General features: G+C 46.1%; 2 protein-coding genes across 5 annotated transcripts in view; one reads left to right on the forward strand and one right to left on the reverse strand.

Moving 5' to 3' along the window:
- The window catches only part of WWC2 (WW and C2 domain containing 2), a 136,365-nt gene extending 127,410 nt beyond the window's left edge, over positions 1 to 8,955 (reverse strand). For both annotated transcript variants that reach the window (XM_081521964.1, XM_081521965.1), the window contains exon 1: positions 8,435 to 8,955. In XM_081521964.1, coding sequence (XP_081378090.1) covers positions 8,435 to 8,565 — 131 coding nt within the window. In that variant the 5' untranslated portion in view covers positions 8,566 to 8,955. The remainder of the gene's footprint in view (positions 1 to 8,434) is intronic.
- Positions 8,956 to 9,150: 195 nt separating this feature from the next.
- The window catches only part of DCTD (dCMP deaminase), a 120,242-nt gene continuing 109,311 nt past the window's right edge, over positions 9,151 to 20,081 (forward strand). Inside the window, exons 1-2 of one of the 3 annotated variants that reach the window (XM_081521968.1) lie at positions 9,151 to 10,432; positions 10,818 to 10,947. The gene's annotated coding sequence lies outside the window, so the exon portion shown is untranslated. The remainder of the gene's footprint in view (positions 10,433 to 10,817; positions 10,948 to 20,081) is intronic. The other 2 variants (XM_081521972.1, XM_081521979.1) reach the window with 2 other exon arrangements.

The following is a 20,081-nucleotide window of genomic DNA, read 5'->3' on the forward strand; positions in this document are numbered from 1 at the left end:
AAGATCCCCTGGAGAAGGAAACGGCAACCCACTCCAGTCTTCTTGCCTGGGAAATCCCATGGAGAGAGGAGCCTGGCGGGCTACAGTCCATGGGTCGCAAAGAGTTGGACACGACTGGAACAACTGAGCATGCATGCACGCATAAAATATTTTAAAGGCTTTCTCATTTCACCTGACATCAGAGGTTGGCAAACTTCTTCTGAAAAGGGCCAGAGAGTAAATATTTAAGGCTCTGTGGGCCACGTACAAACTCAGACACATATTCTTCTTTGTTTTCGTTTCTTAGAACCCTTTAATGATGTAAGACCCGTTCTCAGCTAGAGGGGCACACAAAAAGAAGGCTGTGGTCTGGGATTTGGCCCTTGGGCCATAGTTGGCCCACCCTGCTTTTCAAGTATACCAAAAAACCATAATTATATAGTATGGTCACACTTTGACGAAAGAAAAACACTTCCAACTGTTTTGCGTGTTTTTCTGTAATTTTTTAAAAAGTAAACTAAAATTTTTTAGAACAGTTTTAGATTTATTGAAAGCAAACAGTTGGTACAGTTTCCATACACCCCACCCTCAGTTTCCCTTACCGTTAAGTTTTTCCAAATCCATGAGCCAATACTGATACACTGTTATTACCTAAGATGCAGGTTCCCTTAGCTTTTACGTGGTGTCCTTTTTCTGCCCCAGGATGCCGTCACGACACCCTACTTCATGCTCATCCAGCCTTCCTAGGCTGAGACAGCTTCTCAGACACTCCTTGTTTTGATGACCATGTCGGTTTTAAGGAATACTAGTCAGACAGTTTGTGAGATGCCCTCTATGGAGATTTGGTGGGTGTTTTTTCTCATGATTAGACTGGTTTTCTGGGAGAAAGATCACCAAGAAAAAGTGGCCATCACATAGTATCAGTGGTTCTTCAACATGACTTATCACTGTGGACGTTTACCTCGACCGCCTGCCTGAAGCTCTGGCGTCACACTTCCTCTAACCGCCTTTTGAAAAAAAAAATGATTTAAATTCTTACCATATATTACTAGTTTAAAGCTTTTAAACATCAAATCATTGCATAAGCTGGCTGTTTACATACACACAGATTATGATTCATTATCTATGCAATTCACATCTATGCCTCTTAGAATATCATATCCAAGATGAAGACAAAAATTAATATGTACCTTATCAGCATTTTCTACTTTTAATTCACCCTAACTCTTCTTCCTCTGCCTATTGGGAGACAGAAAAAGGTGGGTACACTAGCAAAGGCCAACAGGCTAGGATACAAGGAGAAAACCTGGGCCACACGGAGACTATCAAAACACTGAGGGAAATGCAAATCAAAACCTCAGTAAGGGAATTCCCTGATGGTCCAGTGGTTAAGATTCCATGCTTGCAAGGCAAGGGGCACGGGTTTCATCCCTGGTTGGGACTAAGATCCCATATGCTGCAAGGTGTGGAAAAAAAAAAAAAACCAGTCACAGTAAGATACTAGCTCTACTAGCTCACGTCCACTAGAAATGCTCAAAATAAATAAATAAATACACAAGCACTGGTGAGGATGCGGAGAAACTGGAACACTCATACACTGCTGGTAGAAATGTAAATGATGCGGCCGCTGTGGAAAAAGAGTTTGGCAGTTCCTCATAAAGTCAAACATACAATTAACATGAGACCTGGCAGTTCCATGTCTAGGTATTTTATCTGAGAGAATTAAAGACATATAGTCATATAAAAATCATATACAAATGTTCATGGCAGCATTTATTCATAGTAGCCAGAAAGTAGAAACAGTACAAATGCCCAACAGCTGATGCATGGGTAAACAAAGTGTGGTATATCCACACAACAGAATATTATTCAAAGTCAACAAAAAGGAATGAAACACTGGTACAGGCTACAACATGAATGAATCTTGAAAACCTTATGCTAACTATGAGAAGCCAGACACATAAGGAAATATATTGCATTACTCCATTTATAATGTCCAGTTAGGCAAAAATATAGAGACAGAAAGTAGATTAGGGGTTTGCAAAGGCATCAGGGGTAGAGAAAGGATGGGGAGTGAGCTCTTAATGGGTACCAGATTTCTTTTGGAGGTTATAAAAACGTTCAGGAATCACATAATGATCACAGTTGCACAACACTATGAACATACTAAAAAAAGCAAACAAACAAACCTCTGAACTGTACACTTTAAAATAGCTAATTTTATGTGATGTTTTTATCTCAGTAAAAAATAGTTGGGGAAAAAAAACCTGAAGACACTGAAAACATTCTGAAGCTATATATCTGGGGAATCATTTTTAACCTACAACTTTCATACACAACATGCCTTTAAAAATCCCTTTCTTCTTCTTTATCTTTCTGTGGTGATTCTTCCAGTTAAAGGAGCTTTAGAAATGGATGAAGAAATCAGCCAAAAATTTGAATAGGCAATCAGTTCAACTAATTTCAGTCCAGTTCATGGGACTAGGGCTGTACACAGGACCAGGGCCCAGTCTCTAGGGATTTATACTGCATCAGGGCTAGTGAGGTTTAAGTCCCACCTCAGGTCCATGAGGCTAGCTACACTCCTCTACGGCGGGGGCATGGTTTTCCTACAGATGTCCACGCAGAAAAAGTACCCACGTGTTGCCATCCACAGGGAAACACGTCCAAGCCCCAGAGGCAGGCAGAGGATGGCCCACCAGGGCTCACCCACAGGAAAGTGAGATCTTGGCTTGCAGGCCACACGTCACAGCGTCTGATTATGTAGCTCACAACTTCAGTGATTTGCTGCTAAAAATCAATCAATCAATTACCTATTAATAAATAGTAGTCTTTCTTGGAAAAGGCAATTCTTATCCTGAGAGTTCTAACAAAAGTAAACTACAAACTATGGACCAGAAAAAGTCAGGGGAGAAATCTCAGTCAACCACAGCTCATCCCAGCAAGCATCACAGCCAACTGTTGAAAGCAAGAAATATTTCTGCTGGGAACTTTTGGAGGACAGCATAGTTATGTTTAAATTAGGGCTTCCGAGAGAGATTTTAAAAAAATAAAAAAAACCTTCTTCTAAGAACCTCTCCACACTTCAGATACCATAATCACTCAAATCACAGTAAGTACTTTGGCACTCAGAGTTGGACAGAGCCTGGAGAGGGACAATCCCCAGCCATCTATGACAAGGATGCCTGTGATCAAGACAGTTGGGGTTGGCTTTGTGTTCTTTGCTCTTATAAGTAATTCACATATTTATGCTGTTAGTCAAAATGCAGCGGCTTAATGCTCATTATTTTTAATCTAACTGGAAAATCAATTGTCTCTGGTTGTTGGTGGTTATGGGTATAGATTTTGAAAACCCAACAATAAGAAATTGGAAACGAGAGTAGCTCCACTTGTATTCTTTCATTAACTTGACAAACTTTCTTCATCGGGCTTCCCAGGTGGCTCAGTGGTAAAGAATCTGCCTGGCAACGCAGGAGATGCCGGTTCGAGCCTTGGGTTGGGAAGATCCCCTGGAGGAGGGCATGGCAACCTACTCTAGTATGCTTGCCTGGAGAATCCTGTGGACAGAGGAGCCTGGCAGACTAGTCCGTGGGGTCGCAAAAGAGTCTGACATGACTTAGCGACTAAAGAACAACAGAACCAATGTTCATTTAACACCTACCAGATACAAAGGACGCAGAGAGCAATGTTGAAGAACTCACACTCCAGCAGTAAGTTGAGCAAAATTACTTGCTTTGACTTTGAAAGAAAGATAACATAGAGTTTCCACAGAGCCTAACCAGGTGCCACAAGCTGGATGTGGAGAGCCAAAGTTAACTTAGACACCAGTGATACCCAGATGACATCCTCTTCCTGTATCCTCCTCCCAATCCCCAGGATTTTTTCCCACCAGTCAGAAAGTACAAGTTGCTCAACGTCTGATGCAAGCCATAAACCAGAGATTACGGCCCATCAGCCCGTTTTAATGTAAAGTAGCTTTGCCTGCCTGTGTACTAAGTCACTTCACTGGTGTCCGACTCTTTGTGACCCCATTCACCGTAGCCCGCCAGGCTCCTCTGTCCATGGGATTCTCCAGGCAAGAATGCTGGAGTGGGTTGCTGTGTCCTCCTCCAGGGGATCTTCCCGACCCAGGGATCGAACCTGAGTTCTTAGTCTCCTGCATTGGCAGGCGGGCTCTTTACCAAGTCGCTTTATGCGGTGATAAATCTTTCAAGTTCAACGAGACAAAGTTATTGTAACATCCAGATCGAGGACAGAAAATGAACAGAATTCCAATAGGAGTTTGTAAAACCACTCATCCTGGCCCTGATGCCTGTCTTCCTTAGCCACCTACTCCTTCAAGAGGCAAATAAACCCAACACTCTACCTTTTTCTCTACACTGAACAGGAGAAAACATGCACTTTTCTTTTTTTTTTAAAGCACCAGGCCATTTGGCCATGATCTATCGCTTACCATAAACACCATTTGGTGTGGTCAAAGGGGGCCTATGTTGAGCAAAATAAGAGGTGAGTGAGGGAGCAGACTTGCAAAAGAACAGTTGGTCCACTTGGGGTGGGGAGGGTTGCCAAGGAATCATGGACACGGAGGAGAAGTTTTCCCCGGGAACCGGGGTGTGGGGAGAGGAAGGGCAAAGTCAAAGCTGTTACAGTAAAACTGTAATCTATTCACATTGATATGGAGCCCTCAACTCTCCCCCAAACTGAACTTCTAACATGCTCAAGAGAACACTGAACTGCCAAGTTGTACCTGGACCAGCACTGTGGTTCAGCATGGTCGGCTTGAGGGGTCCCCAGCCCACACCGCCAAGGTATTCACCCTGTGTGGCAAGCTCAGGCATCAGAGAATCCTATGAAGACCAAGAAAGATGGGTCACATGAAAACAACCTAAGTGTCCATCAACAGATGAACAGATAAAGAAGACATGGTGTATATATATATATAATGAACTACTACTCAGCCATAAAAAAGAACAAAATTTTGCCATTTGCAGCAATGTGGATGGACTTGGAGGGTATTACGCCAAGTGAAACAAGTCATATAGAGAAACATAAATATTATGTGATATCACTTATACATGGGATCTAAAAAAAATACAACAAACTAGTGACTACAGCATAAAAGAAGCAGACTCACAGAAACAAACTAGTGGTTATCAGTGTGGCGGGGTGGCAACACGGAGCTGAGGGAGTGAAAGGTATAAACTACTGAGTGTGAGATAGGCTGACAGATGTACTGTAGAACATGGGGAATATAGGCAACACTCTGCATTAACTATACATGGAAGCAATATTTAAAAACTGTATAGAATGGAAAAAAATTATATAAAAGTAAAAAAAGAAAAAAGACCGGTTAATCAGCCTAAAAAATCAACCCTAGGCAAAGAGGTTGTCCTCCACGCAAAGACCCCTGAGCATGCCCAGATGTCCAGGAAGTCTAGAGGGATGACAGAGGACACAGACTCTACAGTCGGGTTCTCTGGCTTCAGATCCCCCCTCCACATGTAACAGCAATGGTCCCTGTGACTCCATTTCCCCAACTGTAACTGGAAGATGATAACAACATCCACCTCTCAGGACTACTGGCAGGATAAAATGAGATCACAGTTAAAGAGCTTAGTGCGGAGGCTATCACACTGAGAAAATGTGTGTTAGAACATCTGCTCTTTTCAGGCTGCCTTGAACGACCAGTGGGTTCCTGAACTGGAATGACAACACCACAACTACTCCTCTTTGGCTGGGCCCTCATTGTGAGCACCCAAGATACCCCTATGGGGCAGGTGGTATGATCTTCATTTTAGAGGTGAAAGTGAAGCTTCAGAGGGGTTCAGATACTCATCTGAGCTTTTTTCAGCTAATAAAGGTAGAGTAATGAGAGCTCTGATCATGCCACCGCAGAGTCTGCATTGTGTCATCAACCTCCAAAAGCTTAAAAGCATTTTAAAATAATACTTCAATATGTTAAAATCACCACTGATTTAATAAAATTATGTTTCTGTGAAATCTCCCATTCTTCCTCCAAGACATCTGCATAATTACCTATGCAATCAGAAATACCTTGCAGATTCTGATAGACCATTAAAAACACAAAATTATTTTTCTGAACATAAATATGGGTAAATAATCATCATGGCTTTAAAAGTTAAAAAGTACTGCAGACCCACAGTTTATTAAGTCACTTTTCTTTCAGGATTTCTCATTTGATCCTGTAAAAAGAAGGGGCACACTCCAATTGACCTGTATGACACCTCTTTGTCCACATGTTTGGTAAGTGTGTAACAAAAATGCCCACAGGTTCCTTCAAATAACCTCTCCGACCGTCTTCTACACTAGTGAGCAAGACCGTATAGACACTTCACTGCCCTAAAAGAAAACACAACCAAATTTAAACTAAGTATATCAGCTCTGACTCTGATCTTGCAGAATATCTTTAAAACTCTATTACTGAACTCCAGAAATATTTATAACCAGTCAGATTTATAAATACTTAAAGATCCAACAGCTTCAAGGAAAACTGAATAAGAAATCACCTTAGTCAAAACTGTTTGTCCCCATCAAATGAAGTGGTTACACATTTCCTGAAAACAGTTCATGATAATTGTTAATCCATTAACAATTTAAAATAAAAGACATGCTTAACTTGTTTAAGAAGTGGTGATAAAGATAAGCCAAGCCATATAATTTTACTTCACTTTCTATTTGCTTTACCCAGGCATTACATAGTCTTGTAGTCCTTATTGGTAAACACAAGAGAGATGATATTAACAAATCATGCAAACTGAAGCAGAAGAGAATCTCAAATGCCCAAATATTACAAGAATGCATTGAAGTTTCAATAACCTGAAACTCCGAGTATCGGAAAGCAGAAAGAATGACCCTACGACTGTTAAAGTCAAGTATTTATACAGGTGCCTTAAAAGCCACTGTTGGGTGCACACCATCATCACTGACATTTACTATCTGTTAAGTAGTTTCAAAGTGCAATAACTGGCTTGGAGCGTGAAGTTTATGACAACAACTAACACGCCTGGAGAGACTGTGAAGGCACTGTGAAGGTGTGATGCTTGCCATAACTTTCATCAGGCCAGCAACAGGCAACCAGGCTGGAGCAAGACGTGACCTCAGCACAGGTGTCTTTTCTCATTTCAAGAGGGAAACCTAAACTGATACCTTCATGAATAATTTAACAAGGATTGCTCCATAAATTTATAATGCCACTTGTGACTTTCTTATAACTGCTCTTTAATAGCTTTCAAAAACAATATTCTTAGGATAAAAGGTGGAAAGAAATTTCAGAAATGATAGCCATCCAAGATTTGGAATTTTCCCTAATGGTATATTATTTAAATTTATAAGTAGGAATATTTCCTTAATAGTTTACAAATTTACTATTAGAAATCTTTCCTATTATTCTTCTAAAAATCTAACTATGAGACATATTCTTTTTCAGGGTGAAAAGAAAGATGGACGAGAGGAACAATGTTTGTGAACACTCAGCTTAACTTCAGCTTCTAAACTTCTTAGAATGTCATGTTTTTCCTCTTCGCTTCTGAGCAGGAATAAAAAGTGTGTTAAAAACTTACAGGAACACATGCTAAGCTCAAGACCGCCAGTTCCTCAATAACCAAGGTTCAGTTCCACGGTTCATGTCACCACTTCTTATTTCAAAACAGAATCTGCCTTTTCAAGATCTGGGAGGCAGTACAAGTATTCAGGTGAAGATAAACACCAGGCAGCAAACCCCCAAACAAGCGTCTCCAGAATCTGAGGGACAAAGTCAATTGCACCCACCACCCGGGCCCAGCGGGGAAGGGCGCCCGGACCCCCTCCACGTCCGGGGCCTCCGGCCTGCCCGCGGGCGCGCCCCGGGGTCAAGAAAGTGCACACGAGGCTGGAAGCCAAGGACGGCCCTCAGAGATGCCACAGGTGGCCTGGCCAGTGGGTGACCCCCCACCTGGCGCTCGGGCCTTCCTCCTCCGGGAGGCCCCGGGCCCCGCCCCGCCACCCAGACCGAATGTGCCCTCCAGCCTCCATCTGGTCAACTCCGGGCGGAGGCGGGCTCCGAGCGGGGCTCAGGTGGCCCTTCTGGGTCCGTTAACCGGACACAGCGCCCGCCCAGGGCGTCGATCCCACCCTCGCCTCCGCGCCCCCGAGCGTCTCAAGGTCCCGGGGCGCTCGGGAAGGTGGTGGCCAAGGGGGGCCTGGTTGCGGCGGCTCTCCACGGACCCCAGGGCCAGGACGCCTGGCCCGGCTGACGCAGCCCCGGCTCGGGCGGACGGTCCCCGCGCCTCCTCCCCGGGACCCTTCCCGGTAGCACCCCCCGGGGGCCGGCGACGCCCCGCGCGCCCCACGCCCCCCGCGCCGCGGGCGCCGCCGCTCGGCCGGGTCTCCTGGACAACAGCAGCCGCCGCGCTCCCGAGGCGGGTCCCCGTACCCGCCCCGCGGCCCGGCCGCCCACCTGTCCCGGGGGTCGATCCAGCTGGTCCTCCGCGTATTGTGATCGATGTAGAAGACCTTGCCGTCGTAGTCCCTGGCCTCCTCCCAGCCCCGGGGTAGCGGCAGCTGCCCGCTCCCGGCCCTCCTAGGCATGGTCGGCGGCCTCGCCGGCGGGCGGCGCCTCCATAGGGGACCCGGGCGCGGGACGCGGCGAGAACGCGACTGCCCGGGCCCGGCCGCCGCAACCCCGATCCGGGCGCCGGCGAGGGGTGGGGGCCCGCGAGGCTGCGGGGCTGCGGCGGGGGCCACACGCGGGGACTGGGGGCGTCTCAGGAAACCCTGCTCTCGGCCCAGCCGGGGATCAGTCCACCATGTCTGCGTCGGAGCGGGCGAGCGAACCCTCCTCCGCCTCCTCCTCCTCCTCGCGATCGCCGCCGCAGCCTCCGCCTCTTCCTCCTCCTCCTCGTCCCCCTGCGGGCGCCGAGGGTCGCGGCGCCCAGGCTGCCCGAGCCGCCGCCGTCTGGGCTCGGATCCGGGAAGCTCGGCAGAGCGGCGGACGAGGCGGCGACGGGGCTCCTCATTTGCATGCTATTAGCATGGGCCCGCCCCTCGCCACGCCCCGGACCCGCCCTCACCACGCCTCATCACGCCCCCGGGCCCGGCCCGCCCCCTCGCCACGCCCGCCACCCCGCCCCCCGCCCGGCTCATCTGCATGCACATTCCTCGCCGCCACATTCCAGGGCTTAACCCTGCAGCTCCCGCGGCTCTCCGCGCGGGCCTGGGCGCCGGCCCGAGCCGGGCTGCGGCGGCGGCGGGGGAGGGGAGCCGCTGGCCAGGTGGGAGGGGGGCGGACGGAGGAATGCACGGCTCGCTGCTTCCTCCGGACCCGCAAAGTCTCCCTACGGCCGAACGCTTGGGGTTTATTATCTTTTTTAAAGAGTTTCAGGACAGGAAACTAACGAGAGAGCGCTCTGCAGCCCTCTCCTACCACCTCTTTCCGACTTCCAGGGAAACCACAAGACTTTCCCCGAGAGGAAAGGGGTGTGGGGAGGCTCCCTTCGGAAGCAAAAGGTCCCAGCGAACAGTGAGGGCACAAAAGGGTCCCCCGTGCGGCGCTCCGCACCCCCTCTCGGACACCGGGGCGGTTCCCGGGGCGGTGGGGGTGGGGGCGGAGGGAAAGTGTGAAAAGCCCCGCCGGCGCCGGGAAGCGCGTCCGGGGGCCTCTGCAAGGGCGCCCGGCCCTCCGGGACCTCCGAACCCCGAGGGGCCCCGCGGGCCTCGCGGCGGACAGCGAAGGCGAATCCCAAGAGCGCCGCGACCCGCCGTGCCCCGGGGGCCCCCCGCCGGGTGGACTCGGGCCATACCCGGAGAAGCGGCTGACCACCCCGCCCTGATCGTCGTCCACGTCCGCTCGGCCCGCGGGGCCCCGCGCTGGACGTGCCCGCCCCGGGCATCCAGCCCCTTCCGTCCGCCCCCGCCCCGGGAAGTCCCCCGCCCCGAGCCCAGCCGCCGCCCGGGGAGGTGTGGGCGAGCGCGCCTGAAGGAAACCGCGGCGGCCCGGCCCCTGGACGTGTCCGGGAAGGAACGTGGACTTCTCTCCTTCCTAAAGTATTCATTCAGCAGCTACTAAGTCCTGGTCGGGCCGGACGTCGGGCTCCGGGCTGGACGGGGCCACGGGCAGCAGGCCTGGCAGGGCCCGGACCCACAGCACTTGACCCCCCCTCCCGCCCTTCCGTCTCGGAGGGAGCCTCCCAGTCCCCCAACTCCTCTCCAGCCAGGCCTGCACCACCGTCCCCACCATTCAGAGCCTTCCGGGTTACTGAGCAGCTGCTTTTATAGTGGGGGAAAAAATCAAGGAAGACCCCGGGGATCAGTCCTTCACCTCTAGGTGTGAATTCGCTTAATCCTGCCGCCTCATACGTAAAGGCTTTTCCCCACCTTGCACGGGACACAGCGCAGAGCAAGGGCTTTCAGGGGGGTCTGCAGCCACGCCCGCCTCCCCTCCTGGATTCACCCACGGGTAAGGAAGTCAAGTGAATTGAGGTTCCCCAGGGCGCGGAGCTGGCTCTGCACGGTTAGTGTGGCAGCCGCCTTGGAGGTGGGGACGGCCTTTGGTCCTCCAGGCCGTCGGGGAGTCTGTGGTCCATCTCCGAGGAGGGGAGGTTAGTCCCGCAGAGTAAGGATGGAGGGTCAGGGGCTTGGAACAGCTTCGTGGTGAGAACTGGACCTGCCTTCTCGGGCGAGGTCCTTAGAGGGATTGTATCCGAACCTGGAGCATCTGAGTAGAAACTTTAACCCCGAAACACTCTAGAGAGCTCAGAGGGTTGCACTCAGGAGCTACCCGAGGGCGCAGGAGGCAGGGAAGGTAGCCACCCAAGATGAACTCACTTTCTGTATCTTTCTAGGTCTTCCTCGTGTACACCCAGGAAGCCATGCTTCACCGGTGACAAAGGGAAGCCCCTGCTTGCTCCCTTGTTCAGCCTCACTCTGTTCATCAGGAAGTGATCCCACAGGGCAAGCTTCACCCTATTCCAGGTGAGATGGGCCATCCTAGTGTGTAAGCTTAAGGTTGTACTTCTGAATGCTGGGAAAAAGATAAGACCAAAACTAATCTCTCACACTACTGAGTGAAGGAGCAGCTTTGTTTTGGACTGCTCTAAATTGGCCCATTACCATGGTCAAAATTTGTGTCATGGTATACTATTAATAATAACATCATCTGGCAACCCAGCCAAGCCAGTCTTTAAACCTAGCTTCTGATATGCTTCCCTCCCCTAAACAGTTAGAAAACATGTTTTATATTTAAAATGTCTGCATCCTGCTGTTAAAGAAAAAAGTGACACACTTGGCCATGGCCACAATTTAGTTTGTTTCACCGGGATAAACTGCTGCATGATACTTCTCAGTTAATTTCAAATTTGATAAGCTTTCAGATAAGTCAGTATTCTTACCCAACTTCTAAAACGGATGAGGAATCCAAAATAACACACAGCTGTCAATGGTTGTTTATTGTTCCATAAATTTAAGACTTAAGTGAAAGTGAAAGTCGCTCAGTCTAGTCCGACTCTTTGCCACTCCGTGGACTGACTGTACAGTCTGTGGAATTCTCCAGGCCAGAATACTGGAGTGGATAGCTGTTCCCTTCTCCAGGGAATCTTCCCAACCCAGGGATTGAACCCAGGTCTCCCACGTTGCAGGCGGATTCTTTACCAGCTGAGCCACTAGGGAAGCCAAAGACTTCAAAAAGGGACCCTAAATAGACAGACAAAACTTGAAAGCATTTAAGAGACAAGCTCTCTTCTTCTCCCCCACTGGGTGGCACAGGGAACACTTGGTCACACAAAAGCAGTTCGGATGATAGAAAGGAAAGTCGCTCCTCTGCAGGGCTTTTGTCTCGATCAAGTTTTCACTCTGCTGTTCTGAGTTCACTCAGTTTACATAGTACCACTCCTTCAGAGAATTCCTAGGGGTTAAGACGATGACATTTCGTTTTGGTTAAATTCACATCTGTAAAAATAAAATCAGCATGAAGATTATCCACTATTTTATAGATGATATATTTAGATTTCATTTGGTTCCAGTTCAGAAGGATGATGCTGTCTCTTGCCCCAGATCCCAGATTATTCCAGTTTTCTGGCCTTCAATTCCCTTTTCTCCCAGCTTTCCGATATTCTCCAATACTGATATTGGTGGGGATGAGCTGCCATTAAACAAACCTCCCATGTCAATGTCCAGATCCTGGGTGGCAGGAAATTGAGTGGTATCAAAAACGAGAGTGGAGAGCGAAAATTATTTCAACAGAGAATTCGTTATATCTATCCAAATTGAAATATATGTTTTTAATCCAGTATATATACATATTTAGCAATCTTAGTTCTGCGATATGTAAAATGTTTATTTTTGGCTGCACTTCGCCAGGACTTTCTCCAGTTGTGGGGGGGGGGGCTGCTCTCCAGTTGCTGCTCTTCTCACTGTGGTGGCTTCTCTTGGTGCAGTGCAGGCAGGTGTCAGTACTGGTGGGACACAGGCTTAGTTGCCCCGAGGCATGTGGACTCTTCCCAGACCAGGGAAAGAACCTCTGTCCCTTATATTGGCAGGTGGATCCTCAACCACTGGGCCACCAGTGAAGTCCCTCCGGGCTACTACTTTACCTGTGGATATTAAAGTTCCCCTAGATATGCAAGAATGTTCATTGTAGCATGCATGATAATAACAAAGCTGGAAAAATCACCAGTGTCCATCATTAAGGGACTAAGCAAATGAATTGTCCATACTCAGCGGGCATTTAAAAAGCATTGCATAAAAATGTGTTTGCTGATAAGGAAGGATGCCCAGGATCCTTTTTAATCCAGTATATATACATATACTGGGAAAAAAAGTAAGGTGCAAAAGACAACTGGCTTGTAAGGAATTCATTTACATTATTTCTTATATAATGAAAAAATAGAAGGTTCCATTCTCTTTTCACCATCTTTAATTTGCATTTTTCCCCATTCCAACTTTACAATCCACGAAAAACAGCTTTTCTTTTTCTTCTTGCTAACTTCACTGGAGATGGAGCCACTCATAAAATTTAAAGAACACAGCCTTGTGTATACTTGCTTAGTGTTAAGGGGAGCATTCAGACAGTAAATGAGAGTGGGGGCTGACGAAAATGATTGGTAAGGCAAATGGATGGGGTTGAGATGCGAGGACATGATTCCAAAATGGAGCAGCGTGGCAGGGCCAGCGGGCTTACGGAAGGACATGGATGCCGGAAACTCCAGGCTGAATCTGGCGTGCAAGAACCCAAGACTGGCTGGAGCCGTTTAGTAAGGAGGCTGGCGTGATAGTATAGGTATGAGAGAGATAAAAGCCTGGATTAGAAATAAAGTGAGGAGGGCATGGAAAGGAATGATCCGGCAAGAATTTGCTCCTGATTAGATTAAGTGGTGACTAGACCAGAAGGAGGAACCTGGTCCAAGTCCAAGATTTTAGGCCATCAGGAGGGACTCAAATAGCTGAAATAAAGGAGGAGGTCCAAAAGGGGATCTGATATGAGCTTTGATTTTTAGAAGTTAGAGATACTCCAGCAGAAAGTTAAAGGTCAAGACTCAAAAGGTCAGGACTGCGAGTATATCATTGAAAGTCGCCCATCCGAAAATTCTGTAAAGGGCTAAGAATTTGGGACTGAATCTTGGGAAGGAAATACCCAAGTCTAATAGAATTAAATAACCCATCTGTAATCCTGTGTTTGGCCTAGAACTCTTCAGTAATTTGATATGATTTAGTTTATTTCTTTGTAAAATGTGGTCTCCATTTTCAAGGATGTGTGTAAGAATTTGTTACTAGCGTGTAATACATCTCTGAATGAATTATTGTTATAACCTTTATCGTTAAGCTATTGAGTCAACTCACATGTAGGACAAGAGGAACTGGTTTTTAATATTTTAATATCCCCTGTCTCTCCAGGAGATCAGGGATTATATAAACTGGAACTTCTAAATAAAGAGAACTTTTTTCCCCCTAGATCGAACTAGTGACTTTTTTGTTTTTGCTTTTCTGCATCCAAAGTATTAAAATAAATAACATCTCTATCTCTATTAGTTGTTATGAATAGGTAACCCTAGTCCACAGTTCCTAAACGTTATTGTCTAGACAGTCCTTAAAAAGACAGGCATATGAGGGACTGCCCAGATGATCCAGTGCAGGAGGTGTGGGTTCAGTCGCTGGTCAGGGAGCCAAGTGGTACAGCCAAAAAATAAAAATTTAAAAAAGAAAAAAAAAAGAGAGGCATATAATTCCCAGTGCCAGGCCAAACCAGAAAGCTCAATTACCACAGCCGCTTCCCTTCCAGTTAATTACGATGCCAACACCTTAGGCAGCAACAATCATTCCAGTTCAGTAGTAAGCAGCCTCAAACAGGTAACTGCAGATGAAGAGCCACATTGAGCAAACCCCGTGATTGCTAAAAGGATAGGAAACATTTAATAGCTGTCTTAGTGCAGAGGAACAAAAGTTCAAATGCCATGTTTGTATGTGTGAGGCGCTCAGAAGGGACCTCTTATATGCTCTGTGGGGTAGACTGTTAGAATAAATATCCGTTTACATTCTTCCTTACATAATAAAATAATGTAAGTTTCCATTTTCCTTTTACCATCTTTAATTTGCATTTTTCCCCCATTCCAACTTTGTAATCCATGAAAAACAGCTTCTTTAAAAGGTGGGATCTGGGACTCCCGGCTTCCAGTGCAGGGGGCTTGGATTTGATCTTGGTTGGGGAACCGAGATCACAAGTGCTGTACAGCAGGGCCAATAAGTAAATAAAGAAATAAAATAAATGATGCGATTGTATTCTCTCATCCCTATCTTTTAAAACAATTTTACATCTCCTTTCCTATCCCTCTGGATTTTCCACTAAAATCTTTCTTTTCTACTTATTATTTATCAGTCTTTCTTTCTCCACTTCATCTTTCTTCCTCTTAGTTCTTGATTTCCTGATGTTGACTCAATGCTGTGAATTTGGCTTTGAGAAATTAACTACAATATAATCCCCCAAATTCATTTGATTTGTGGATTTTCAAATTGAATAAAGAGGAAAAAAGGTTTGTGTAATAAAGCATGTTCAAAGAAATAGATTTTGCCTATAAACATGTGGAAAGGTGCTCAACATCGTTAAGAACCAGTGAAATGAAAACTAAAACCACAATGAGAAATACTCATGCAGCTGCTGCTGGTGGTGGTTTGGTCGCTAAGTCATGCCCGACTCTTGCGACCCCATGGACCCACCAGGCTCCTCTGTCCATGAGACCACACTACATTGGCAAAAACTTAAATGTAATAATGTCAGGTGTTGCTAAGTATGTGGAGCAACAGGAATTGTCATCAGTGATGGGTGGGAATGCAGATTGGTACAGACACTTCTTGGCCGTATCTAAGAAAATGGAGGATATCCACACATCCTATGACCTACTGATTCTGTTCCCAGGTGTATCCCTAGAGAAATTCACACATATATGCATCAGATCCATGTACCAAAATGTTTAGGGCTTATTATTGACAATAGCCCAAAAGTGAAGCATGCAAATGTCTGATAAAGACTGTAGTGGATAAATATATCATGTGGTTTGTTTAAACAACACAATAGAGCGATGATAAAAGGATCAACTATAGCTACACAAAAAACAACTGATGCTGAAGCTAAGGCTCCTGTATTTTGGTCACCTGTTGCGAACAGCCAACTATTAGAAAAGTCCCTGATGCTAGGAAAGATTGAGGGCAGAAGGAAAAGGGCATCAGAGGATGAGATGGCTGGATGACATCACTGATGCAGTGGCCATGAACTTGGGCTAACTCCAGGAGATGGTGAGGGACAGGGAGGCCTGGCATGCTCCAGTCCATGGGGTTGCAAACAGACGGACCTGACTGGGTGACTGAACAACCACAACAAAAGAAGCGAGAAACCAATTTGGACAGAAAGATTTCATTCATCTAAAGACCTCCAGGGAAGTTCCTGTCTTTATGTCTTTAAATATGTGGAATATTGTTATTACTGTTGTAATAGTGTTATTTTAATATTTAAACAATAAGAAATTGGAGCCATTTACTTCTTGAGACATGCCCAAGACAGTTGGATTCTTTTTATTTTGAAAAAATGTGAAAGCTGTAGAAAAATTGAGAGCATGATAAAATGAATACCTATGTAACTATCTTCCAGATTCACCAGGAGATAATAACATGTTGCCACATTACTTTTATGTCTGTCTATAGATAAAGATTTTTTTTAATTCAACCATGAATAAAAGTAAAAATAAGGACATTGTCTGCCATAGCCATAGCATTATTATCAACCCCCCCCCAGTTAAAATTGTATAAGTATTAGTTAACATACAGTCCATACCCATATCTCCCCGATTACCCTAAAACGTTCTGTATGGCTATTTGGTTGGTTTTTTTTTTAAAGAAAAAAACAGGATGCAGTCAAGGACATTGTGTGGCACTGAATTGTCCTGTCTCTTTCGTTTCCTTTAATCTTGAACATCCTTCTGCTTTTTCTCTTTTTTAGATTTTTTTTTTTATGTGGACCATTTTTAAAGACTTTATTGAATTTGTTACATGATTTCTGTTGTTTATGTTCTGGGTTTTTGGCCCTAAGGCACATGGGATCTTAGCTCAGGGATCAGAGGGAAGTCTCCTTCCTGCTTTTTATTCTTTAAAAGTTCTTCCATGACAGTGAGGAAGAGTCGAGGCTAGCAGTTTTGCAGAATATCCCCCAATCTGGTTTTCGATGATTTCCTCAAGATTCAGATGAAAAGTCTTGTCAAGAAAACACCACGGTTAGGTTCGTACTCCCCACCTCATCACATCAGGAGACCTCTGACGTCCTCTGACGGGCACAACCATGTCACCCAGGGTGGTGTCTGACAGGTGTGTACTTGATACCTGTGTAAAGGCCTCTTTTCTCCTCGGTGACTAGTAACCATCTGTGAGGTGATACTTGGAGACTACGTGCATGTCCTTTTCCTAAACACACCTCTCACCCAGTGGATTTGGCATTTATCCAAGGTCCATGCTTCAGTCAGTTCTGTTCAGTTGCTCAGTCGTGTCTGACTCTTTGCGACCCCATGGACTGCAGCACGCCAGGCCTCCCTGTCCATCGCCAACGCCCAGAGTTCACCCAAACTTATGTCCTTTGAGTCGGTGATGCCATCCAAGCATCTCATCCTCGGTTGTCCCCTTGTCCTCCTGCCCTCAGTCTTTCCCAGCATCAGGGTCTTTTCAAATGAGTCAGTTCTTCACATCAGGAGGCCAAAGGATTGGGGTTTCAGCTTCAGCATCAGTCCTTCCAATAAATATTCAGGACTGATTTCCTTTAGGATGGACTGGTTGAATCTCCTTGCAGTCCAAGGGACTCTCAAGAGTCTTCTCCGACACCACAGTTCAAAAGCATCAATTCTTTGGTGCTCAGCTTTCTTTTTTCCATGCTTACATACATCAGTTATTACATTGATGGTTCCAAAATGATGTGTGTTTCCCTTCTATTTATCAGCTTTCAAATCTGGCTCTATTTTCATTTTATTTTTTAAGTGTTGGAGCTGGCTCTTTGTTGTGGAGCACAGGCTTTTCTCTAGTCGCAGAGCACGGGTTCTAGAGTGCTTGGGCACAGCAGTTGTGGCAAATGGCTTCTCTAGTTGAGGGGTGAGTTGCCCCAACTTGGAATCAAACCCGTGTCCCCTGAATTGCAAGGCAGATTCTTAACCACTGGACCACTAGGGAAGTCCCTCAGCCAGCATTTTATATGAAGACCTTTCCCTATCTCTTTTTGCCCTTATTGTTGTCATTTTTTAAAAAATTTTGATCATTAGGGACCTATGAATTGTTTTTTATTCTGTGTGTTATAATCCATTCCATCATTCTTATGCCAAAATAAATATAGCGCTTGCTATTTTAATCATTTTTAAGTGTACAGTTTAGGGGCCCTCAGTACATTCACACTGTTCTGCAACCATCACCAGCCTCCGTCTCCAAGACTCCCATCTTCCCCAGACTCTGTACCCATGCTCCCCTCCCCCGAGTTCCTGGCAACTACACCATCTTTTTTTTTATGCTCAAATTGTCTAGATTTGGCCGAGGACGGGAGCTCCTACGGTCTGTTTCCTGTGTCCTCTGACGTAGCTCCATCTTTCTTTGAGCACTTCCTGGTTTTCTGGCACAAGAAGACTTTCCAGGCTCCTTTCATCCTTTCTCAGCCCCACCTCCTGACTCCGCTATTTCTCCAGAGACCTCACCCAGTTCCTTTTTGTGGGCAAGGAATGGTATTTATAAACTGGCATTTGGGCATTTAGGTGAACTCATCGCTCTAGGAGGGCCACCCCAGCCCTCCTAGTAAACGTATTTACATGCATATCTCTTTCTCAGTCACATGAATTCCTTCACGTCACACCCAGCATCACAGCATTCACTCCGGTCTTCTTTCCTTTTCATGTTTGTTCACTCCCTTCTCGACCTGGGAGAAAACTGACTCTCCTTGTCCTCACTGTATTTATGTATGTAATCAACACCGGGGAATGTAACCAACAAGGCTGCAGAGGCGCCTTCCCTGATGGTACCGCCGGCACCACCACCCCCGCCCCCCGGCCACGTGGCCTGCATGCCTCATGCCTGGCCCTCCCCCTGCCAGACGCCTTCCGAGCTCTGTGGGCTCCCATACCAGGTGTGGGGCCTGCCCCCTGAGGACAGCATCTTTGTGTTGTCCATCTTCCTCCCCATCCAAGCACACACTTCTCTTACCCTCCTTGGGCTCCGATGTTCCGCGTCCCATACCAGGGGTGGGGGAACTGCCCCTCTGTCTGGATGCCCGCATCTCCCCCCGGGCTAGGACTCTGACCCTCACACCTGTAAGGGCGGCATTTCTCCCAGCTTCAGTGAATCTTGTTCACCTCTTGGTAACCTTGTTAAAAATGCAGACTACTGGGTCCCACTCCCAGAGGTTATGACTCAGTCAATTGACACGAGATGATGAAATCCACAACCTCAACAGCTGCTTCTGATGCAAGTGGTCTGAGTGACAATTTCAGAAATTCCGTTTTCATCTGGAATCATAGGATCAAAAGATAAAGCACATTTAGTATTTTGACATGTATTGCCAAACCGTGTGTCTGAAAGGCTGTACCCAGTTGCAACTCCACCGGCCATGCGTAGCAGCAGCACACTGTCCCCAGACTTTGAACAGAGCCCTATAGGACGAGGCGCTTCCCAAACGCTGGGTGGGTGGGTGGGGGTGGGGGTGGGGGTGGGGAACTTCTTCCCTGGGACTCAGTTTCCTTATAAAATCAGGATCTTGGATTAAAATCAGTGTTTCCAAATGTACCTGATAAGGAATGTCACCTGGAACTCTTATTAAAAATTCCGATTTGCAGCCTCAAGTCTATTGCATAAGACTGTCCTGGAGAAGGGAGTGGGAGAATCTGTGTGTTTAACAGTAATCCTGAGCTTCTCTTGAATAAGTCCCATCCACGTTACTCCTTAGACACTTAAGTGAGTTTTGTAAGTATTGCTGTGATCGACTTTGCATGTTGTCTCCAGTTCTATAATATTTTGATTTCACCTGGCTGTACAAGACCTTGTTTAATTGTGAACCAATAGCCGTGAACTTTAGAGGAGAAAGTACAGGCTGTCTACAGAGCAGCTATAATGCTCAAATAAGATATATCTGAATGATAAATTCAAGACATGTCTTTCATATCTTTGCAAAGGCTAAATATTTCAGATATTTTTTACATTTTTAAAGAAACTGCCAGTGCAGAGAGTTAAAATATTCCTAAAATGTCAAGGTTGCATACTAATACCCATGTGCTGCTTTCTCATTGGGAATATTAAAGTGATGGACTAGTACATAATAAAATAGAAACTTCAGACCCGAAGGAAGATCAGACTTCCAAGTAAAAAAAAAAAAAAAAATTAAACTTACTCAGGGAAAAGGAAATAAGTTCAGTGGAAAACAGTAATAATGATAAAAGAGGATTGAAAGTAGATATCATGACAGCACGCTAAAGGAATGATGTGTAATTTGGAGAACTTATGGTTAAAGAGTTTGCTGCAGAGGAATGCATTGATTCATCTTGAACAAATATTAAACCGCTGAAGATTTTCCATACTGAAGTGACTTTTTTTTTATTAGTTTGATTTAT

The sequence above is a fragment of the Giraffa tippelskirchi genome, chromosome 8 (genome assembly GCF_054371585.1).
Source record: "Giraffa tippelskirchi isolate mGirTip1 chromosome 8, T2T-mGirTip1v1.2.pri, whole genome shotgun sequence".
NCBI classification, from domain to species: Eukaryota; Metazoa; Chordata; class Mammalia; order Artiodactyla; family Giraffidae; genus Giraffa; species Giraffa tippelskirchi.